Source organism: Fragaria vesca, linkage group LG5 (assembly GCF_000184155.1).
Source record: "Fragaria vesca subsp. vesca linkage group LG5, FraVesHawaii_1.0, whole genome shotgun sequence".
Lineage (NCBI taxonomy): Eukaryota > Viridiplantae > Streptophyta > Magnoliopsida > Rosales > Rosaceae > Fragaria > Fragaria vesca.
Genome location: NC_020495.1, coordinates 7,022,311 through 7,031,415, shown reverse-complemented (window position 1 = coordinate 7,031,415; position 9,105 = coordinate 7,022,311). Strand labels below are relative to the sequence as shown.

The 9,105-nt window shown below is 37.8% G+C and overlaps 1 protein-coding gene across 1 annotated transcript; it reads right to left on the bottom strand.

Moving 5' to 3' along the window:
• Nucleotides 1-4,277: 4,277 nt before the first annotated feature.
• LOC101294073 (general transcription factor IIE subunit 1-like) lies at nucleotides 4,278-8,841 on the bottom strand. Its single transcript, XM_004299192.1, has 10 exons — nucleotides 8,691-8,841; nucleotides 8,473-8,595; nucleotides 8,064-8,184; nucleotides 7,744-7,872; nucleotides 7,398-7,507; nucleotides 7,127-7,310; nucleotides 5,968-6,162; nucleotides 5,390-5,617; nucleotides 5,065-5,215; nucleotides 4,278-4,637 (listed from the first exon to the last, which is right to left on the bottom strand). The coding sequence occupies exons 1-10, from the start codon at nucleotides 8,711-8,713 to the stop codon at nucleotides 4,546-4,548; spliced, it is 1,356 nt and encodes a 451-aa protein (XP_004299240.1). The 5' UTR covers nucleotides 8,714-8,841; the 3' UTR covers nucleotides 4,278-4,545.
• Between the last annotated feature and the right edge of the window lie 264 nt (nucleotides 8,842-9,105).

Genomic DNA, 9,105 nt, shown 5'->3' with positions numbered 1-9,105 from the left:
GATATATCTCGTTTAAAGACTATGCATGAAGAAATTCGAAATCCACAACTTTTCCGATCCAATTTCCAATTTGGAGAATGACACCATTATTTCACCTTGCACACATGATCATAAGATTTTTCATCAGCCGTCCTAATCAATCCCCAATTATTTTGGCTCACCGCTCACGTGTAAGGCAATTTGATCAAAGTCTAACATGCATGGAGGTTAATTTACATATTCTCTGACCCCGTTTTTCCTGAAACACCAACTCCCCGTTTTGGAAAGCTGTTAAGCTCATCACAAAAACCAAAAGGATCCTATAAATCCTTGAGAAGATATTCCATTACTGTTCAGCATGCATGTGTTTGTGAGAGACTTTTCCCTTTTAAAATCTAATTTTGTGGTCTCAAGTCAACCATTTCTTGAAATGCCTTGCGTCGTGTTCATAGAAAATTATACACCTGGTTTATAAATTTCAAATCCTCTTTTCATGCTCAAGATTTCAGTGTGCTCTGCATTATCCAGGTTTGAGCTTTGAGTCTATTTTGAAAGATATTTAGGTTATAATTCTCTGAAAAATATAGAATTGTAAATGACAATAATCGATTACAGATCTTAATACTTACTAACGAAAGATTTTTCCTTTCCGGGACATCCGATAAAATTAAAACGATACTAGTAAACGATTTTTCTATACATGAAATTAGGAATATGAAGTACCAATATCTAGCATATATTATTATTCTCTGGTGTTGCTGATATTCCGATTCCCATGACATAATTAACGTGCCGTCACAACAACTCTAGTTGATTTTCTAGCTAGCAGTATTAGTTAATTAACTATACGATGCCAAGAACAAGTATATAATTCAGTGAGATTTCCTTTATTTCTGGTCAAGATTATCAATGATAGATCCATCAACATGTTGCACGTATAGTGAAATGGCCGTAGTTCAATGGAAATTTTCAAATATTGAAAAATTAAATAACTAAAAGTGCCAAAGATAAGGTAAAGGTTGGCACAGAAACTAGTAAAGAAATCGAGTTTCATGCACTCATTCACATAACATTAGACATATATTCACATTGGATCCAAATGAGGAGTATATAATAAATCTGGATTGATTGATTTCATGAACATTTTGATCATCACTAGACATATATTATGTGATTTCTTTTCCCCTTTTTGGTGAAGAAGAAGAAGAAGAAGAAGAAGAAATAAAGAAGTTGAATATTACAATAGCATGAATACACAAAAAGCTTGTGAAAGCCAAAAATGAAAGAACCTCATCATCAATGGTGCAATGGGTTTGGACCAGTGGGAACAAGGCGCTGTTCGACGCCATAACGAGGGTCGAGCTCGCTTTTTCCCGGCTCCGGCAGCGGTGGAGGGTGTCTGTGATGCTGATGCTGATGTTGTTGACGCCGGCGGACAAATGGGGTGAAGTCGAATTCGGTAGTACTCAATAACTTCCTGCTGCTCGTGTTGATGGAGACAGTGCTGTGCTTGGAATTAGAGAAATGGAACCAGCCATGAAGGAATAAGAAGAGCAAAGAGAGGTAGATAATGAGATTAAAAAGATGTGAGAGCTTGGAAGGCATGGTGGGGAAGAGAGTGGTAGTGCATGGAGCTAGCTAGAACAGAAAAGAAAGAATTAGATTGATGAAATGTGGGTGGAAATATAGTGGGGTTTTTGTTTTAGGGTATACACTTGGAGATGATGATCAATATAATGGAGGGGTGGAGGGTTTTGGAAGCTTGACAGCTTCAATGTGATGGAGCACAAGAAATGTTAATGGAGGCTAGGAGAATGGGTTGTGCTTGCTTCAAGTATGAGAGAGATTTTTCAGAGATGAAGTTGATGATGGTTTTTATTTTATGGTGAGAACTGTGAAGGCAAAGGCCAGTTGATGCGGAGAGGAGGGGGCAGCATTGTCGTGCATTCTTCTTTCAATGAAAGCTCCCTTTGCGTTCAAGCAACCAATAAATTAATTAGAGCAAGTTTTTTCAATTTATGGAGAATTTTGGATGGTCAAACCTTTGAGCAATTGTATATTTGTGAGTTTATATTAGGAGAAGTGATTATATGACATTACTGTTACACATCATGACTAACTGGGTTAATAACAAGGAACTTGACATGATGATGAGGTAATATATATGTAAGCAATGAAGTTTCTTTTACTCGTAGAAACTCAATTTCACTATAACTAATGTGAGATAACAAGCTATATTGGTTACGTTAACAAGTTAGTAACATACTCACCTAATCAGTATTCAGACCGTTGTCCATGAGAGTATCCTAGCAAAACTAGATTAATCTCCCGTTGCAGACACCGCATGCGCACAAACTTGAAGGCCTCTCAAACCCACTAGCCATAAACCGGTGAGAGTTGAGACTTGAACTCTTAACATGAGGGTTTCATACTAAACAGTTCGACCAACTTTACCACACCAAGAATATTTTTGTTTTGATCAAGTAACAGTGCAAATGTTACAATTCATCCCCTCTGACCAACAAAAATAAATTGAGATTTAAACTCTACTTAGCATCGACGGTATTCGAATTTTTCCACACCTAAGTTCTTACCGACTAGATGTGAGTAAGTATACAGGACTACAACTTATATGTTAACATGTTATGTTATTCTGCTACTATCCTATAGGGCTATAGTTAATCCCTAAATGCATAAGTGCACTGTGATTCCGGGCAATTAAATATCTGCTTAATTTGATATCATTACTTTCATCAACCTCAACTCCTGACGAGGTCGACCTAGCCTAATTCCGATTCAATATGTAAAGAAATACATAGTTCTAATTTAGAGAGAATATTGGCAGGAGCTCCATGAAAACATTGAGATCTTTGTTTGCAAATAGATCTGAAAAGCAAGACAGACATGAACTATAGCCAGACAATATAATGTGGGAGGTCCCTGGTTTCTGGACTTCTCAGCCAGTCTGGTTTAGCTTTGAGCACACACAAACAATAGCTATGGACAATTCACACTTCCATTCTTTAATACCGACTATATATGATCTTAATCCAATTTCTATTACATCTTAAATTCTTAATTGAGTATTCACTCCAATTTGATTCATATATATAGTTGTGGTGGTAGCTAGCTTGTTTGACTTTATATGAGAGATTGATATTCATGCATGGAGTGTTGGAAACAGAGGCTGGAATCTGTCCTCCAGCTCCCATATTTCAGTTTCAGATTTTGGGTTAATTGAGTCAATGATGAAAACAACTGTTTGTGACACGCTTAGCTAGCTATATATGCTGCTTAAAAATATAGTCACTACATGCTAAGTTACATGGGAGAAAACAATTCCTTTTCTTTTACTCTTCCTTTTCTTCTTTTTATTGGTTTCCTAAGTTTGAATCCCAACCTAACCCAGCAGCAGCTGAGGAAAATTCTAATACAGGATCATGGCATTTGCTCTTCACAACCCTCACTTCCATTCTAATTTCTGTTTTACTCCTTTTACATTTCGAATTTCAATAATACAAATAGAAGCTACCGAAGTGGCGAATACTCTGAATTATGTCTAATGTATGATTATTGATTTTTCTATGTAATGTTATATTTTGACATTTTAATGTAGAATCTGATACACATTTTCAAGTGAAAGGTTTGAATTGAAAAAGTGAAGCACTTTACAAACCCCCTTTTTCCCAATTTAGGGCAAGTGATGAACACCAATACCGATTTTCCAAACACAAAGATCCATTATGGTTGTGTGTGCAAATTAAACACCAAGCTAGCTCCAAAGGCACATCTTCCGGGAGTGGGCATGGACTTTGAATCCGCCTTTTGCACAATGATAGGCCCTTGTCGGGTAGACCATTTCATACATGAAGGTTATGGGGCAGATAGGCACTACACTTGTCTCATCTCACCACTCATTGACACGTGGAACAGTGATCTGGTTTAACCTTTTTTTTTTTTTTTTTTTTTTTACCTCATCTGCTTTGACTTCGATGATGTTGACCTTCCATTTTAGGAAACTCCCTTACCCTTTTGAAGCACGTAGTTCATACCAGTTTTCAAAGATCGGAAGATGAGGATGGTTTACTAGCTTAAAAAGATTCAAAGGTGAACCACCCACTAAAATACAATACTAAGGGCAGAGAAGATTTGTTACATTAACCTTTCTTTACCATAGTCTAGTATTTTCAAGGGTATATAACAGTGTTGAAGAGGAAAAACAGGAGCACAAAAAAAATTCTGTATTTTTCGAATGTCTTGCTTGTACTGCAATGAGATCATTCGTAATTACAGTCATTCCTAACAAAAACCAACAAAGAAGTTCCTTACAATCTTCAATGGATAGTGGCAGTATTTCATACTGTTGCTATTCCCTTACTAAAACTTCTGCAAGCAGAGATCGACCACAAGGAGTTGCAAATGAAGGCAACACTACTTATACATCAGCAGCGCTCATCAATTGGAAGTAATATCTAAAATGTCAAGATATACTGAAACTTCAACAATAGGAGGGACCTAGATCATAGTCAGCAGTAAAGAAGGATAAAGAGGGAAAACCTTTGGCTATTATTCCTCCCAGTCTATGTCATCCTCATCTTCTGCAGTAGCATCGGCTTCGACATTCAAGTCATTGACCTTGTAATTTCCGTTGGCATCACCTGCAGTGGTGTACAGAGAAGACAATGTTAACTTGGACAAACACTGGCATTGACAGACACAAGTCAAAAAAAAAAAAATACCCTTCAATCCAACTCATCAAATGACTAGCAAATACACAATGGTTCTGGTGAGTGTATTAGAAACTAGAAAGGAGGCCTTGTCAAATGAGTTTGTGTTTGGGTGGGGGGGGGGGGGGGGGGGGGTGTGTGAATAAATGATGCCAATAAGACCTTTATGCAACGCAGCAATACTCAAGCGCATTAAAGAAGAATCCATCACATTTTAAATTGCCGTCATTGAACTTTTATCCCAGACATGACCTTTTAGATAAGTATACATCAACAGGCCATTTTCAATGCTCTTCGACCAGAGGAGGTTGAGAATTCAAATCCAACAGAACACAGATTGTCAAATAATGACATGTACCTGCAACTGGAGCCTCTTCCCAAATGTTTTCTTCTGCTTCATCTCCTTCATTTGGATCACGTTTTGACTTCATGCCAACCTGACGACTCTTTGCTGATTCTTCTTCTTGTCTTTTCATTATAGCAGCATAATAAGCTTTGAGATACTCATCCTATAGAACAATGAAGAAACAAATTAGTTATGTTTTATACCTTACCTAAGCAGATTATAAGTGACATTCTTTCCCTTTTTTTTTCTTTTTTTTTGTTGTTGTTGTTGCGTGTGTGTGAAGGGATGGGGGTCTGGGGGAGGTGTAACATCAAGGTAGAAAATAAACTTAACAGACCTGGAAAGCCTTCTCATTATCTTCAGCATTTGCCTTTTTGTCATCTGAATACTCTGGAGCCGCTACAGTACCATCCATCTTTGCCTCCTGCTTTACCTCTCCACGCTGTTCCTTTGTAAGGTTCATCCCTTGCTTTATCATCCAAGGTGGCAAAACTTTTTGGCCTGTAGTATCAGATTCTGATTTGACATCGTTACCCTTGCCTTCATTATCAAAATCAACTTCAACCTGCCAAAATCCAGTTCAATCATAAGGAGCTGCATAACCAACCAGTCCTCTGATAATACACTTCAAACATGTTAGAAACCAGAAGTGCAATCAAAGAGGTGCAGAAAAAGACTGGAATCAAACTGGTGAAGAAAAAAAAAGATATCCCTCACTCTACAAGTAATGGTGGAACTTCATTCACTGGCCTCCAAATAAGAAGTCTTACCATGAACATAATACAGTATGAACCGGAGGTGCTGATCAAGTATATTAAATTACTTGCATTTGATTTGATCAGCATATAAATAATAATGCACATAACTACAATTGTCAAAGTAAATAACCACTGGAAGCTTGGAGACAAGAATTACTTTTGTATCTCCAAGAAAAGGCATGGGTGTTCCACCATACCCATGTGAAGATTTGGAGGGATCACCACTGGATTCACCATTCTCGGCACGTCGTTGAGCATGTGCTCGCGCTTCCCAAGCTTGGAGAGTGCCAAATTCAGGAGGAGGTAAGTCTTTCACCCTATTAATTTGTTCCATTAAAGGCTTCAGCTGTACCTGCATCCCCATCATTCTATCAACTCAGAGAGAATGACAGCAGTAGAATACACTAGAAAGAACAATAACAAGCAAAAATTTGTGTGACAAATCAACTTCAATGAGAACAGCAGCAATAACAAACACAAAATAATGCTAATGTTAATATCATCATTGACAAATGTCAATCCAGTACTGTTTGTAATGGATAACACCCTAGACATGTCAAGAGATGGTCTTACAAATTCTATGACGGATCAATTCTATGAGACCCATACAAAACACTGATGTTATTGGAATTCCCACGAAATCAATTTCAAACTTAAATATGAACATGACTCCTGAGAACCAGCACAATCCATTGCAAGTGTAATGGTAACACCCAAAGTACTATTGTCCTCAGAAGGGCTCTTAATGGATTTATTTAGGGGGGCAAGACGAAACATACATGAATCCTTAAGAAATGCTCAGGTCAATGGACCTTTCAGAAAACCTTGCACAAGTTTCAGGAGATCAATTCTGAACTTCAAATCAATAACTAGTTCAGTACTCATAAAGATGTTTGTACCCCTTGGCATAAGGCTTTGCTCACTGTTCGTGTTGTAATATTGAACCTACTCCAGTTACTAGGACCACATGGATCTATAGCCATTCACTTCTTGACTTGATGTTCAAAGGCCCACGTGATACTCTTCTAACTTGTATACTCTTACTGTACATAGTCAAAACTCAAAATGTCTCCACCTTCCAGTAATGGATGTAATATTATTGTGATTCGCGTGTTTAGTTCAAACCATAAAAATTGGATAAAACAAAGAAATTTTGACATGGAACATTCAAATTCTTAAACCCGTTTAAATGTTCTTTTGAATCTTAATACCCACAGATGTATGCTATAGCAAATTAAGAAAACAAAACGTCACCAGAAAACTTATAAAATCATACCTATGAAAAAAAAAAAAAAAGTAACAAAATCAGCACAAACCTCCATATTTTGAAGCATGTCTCTTAATTTTTCCCGCCTTTGCCTCCTTGCATTGCTATCTCCATCTCCTACTTCTTGAGAAGCTAGCTTATCACTCTCAGCCACAAGCTCCCCATTGCAACTCTCGCAGTGGAAGTACTCATCCTCCAAGGAAAGGAGTTGTAGCGCATCCAAAGCATTGTATCTATAGATATGCGCTTGCATTTAGAATTACAGTATAAAAAAGAGTAACATATTAAGAGAATAAATAAATAAAAAAGACAGCAAAAACCTTTTCCCACAGTTGGGGCATACATATTCCTGAACTGTGTTCTTGTCCTCCAATTCATCTTTCAGTTTTTTCCTCATACGGTGCAGTCTGTACCTTACTACATCATATATCTGAAACATATTCTTGTGTAAGGCCTTTTCTAAAAATATAGAAGCCAAAACTTTATCAAGATCTTATATATTCAATAATTAAGTCAACTTGCATTTCTAGTAAAGAAGTAGAAAAAAAGAAATTGCTAAACTAAACAATTCACATATCATCAGTTATCAGGAAACTGCTTTGTTTGTTTGCAGTTGTTAAACTAAACCACAACTAAATTATAAACATGCAAACATAGGAAATTAACCTGAGCATAGTCCAGACAACAGTAAGAGTGAGTGTGCAACTTGATTTTCTCTTCCCCTTCTTTTGTATGTTGTTGCCCGTCAGCTGTGGCTGCAACTGCAGCACTAAATATCTTTGCACCCTTGGCTGTCTGCAAAAATCGGTAAGTATATAGTTACCCATGTTGTTAATACTTAATATTTTGCCTTGTCTTTAAGGGTTGATGATCACATTATATACTATTAACAACTAATTGAATTGGAACTATGTAAATCACAGCTGTACTGAACCATTCAGAAACAAAAAGGCACCAAAGAAAACAACGAAGTTCAACATAATCACCTCCTTCCTATGGTCCCGGGTGACCAGTTTCTCCTCCTCAAAAAACCGCAATGTACGACGGAGTTGCTTCGAGTGCAGTTTCAAATCCTTTGCTAAATCCTCTTCTCTCACCCATTGTCGCCTAGCATCAAAAAACCTCAAGGGCATTACTTACAATTGCAAACTAAGCAACCTAGGGAACAAAGAGCTCGCAAACACACTCATCTCCACAAAAACACATACAAAAGCAACTCGTCTACAATTCAAATAAGCTCATAGCTCCTCTCGATCAAACCTAATTCAAATCTTTCTCTCTAAACTATTCAATTGATGAAAGCTAACATTCTTCAACTTCATTTTCCTAATTTCAACTCGAAACAATTTCCGAAACTCAGATAATTGATGAAAACTAAAACTGAGCTTCACGAACCTCGAGAGCGCGTCGAGGACAACGACGGCGAGCCCCCGGTTGTCGCTCCGGCCAGTCTTGGGCTGATTATCCCCTTTCGTCGGTAGGTCATCGTAGAACGCCCTCGCCGTGAGCTTCACCAACCTGAAGCAAATTGAAAGCACAACGAACAGAAATCAGATTCGTAATCGTTCAGTGTTGAAAATTTGGAGGGAAAAATTGAAGAATGAGGAGGTTACCTATTGAAAGGCTCGATACTCATAGTCAAGGGGTTTCAATTGTGATGTTGTTGTCGACTTTTGGATTTTGGTTTTTTAGGTTCGGCGAGTTTTCTCAGGCGAAGAGAGATCGGAGTCTCTCTGTTAGGTTTAAGGCCCTACGGCATTTGGCAGGAATTCCCCAGCTACAAGTAGAAAAGGTCGTTTATGAAATCTTCTACTTTTTGGCAACTGTTACCCTTTTCTGTTTTCTTTAGGCCTATTATGGTGCTTTTTCTTTGCTATTGGGCCTGAAGGCCCAGACAGGCCCAGACTATATTTGTTGCGGGGTTTCGTGCATTTACTGATACATCAAGTATAGTAGAGCAGCTCAATATTTGAGATCAAGTCAGGTTAGTCTACTTTTGAACGGAGTCAACCTGCCACCGTATCAAAT

Coding starts and splice junctions, on each gene's coding strand:
- LOC101294073 (XM_004299192.1), bottom strand. CDS start 8,713: ATGAGTATCGAGCCTTTCAATAG. Junction 5,216..5,389: donor ATAATGAGAAGGCTTTCCAG/GTCTGTTAAGTT, acceptor ATTGTTCTATAG/GATGAGTATCTCAAAGCTTA. Junction 4,638..5,064: donor GGAAGAGGCTCCAGTTGCAG/GTACATGTCATT, acceptor ACACCACTGCAG/GTGATGCCAACGGAAATTAC.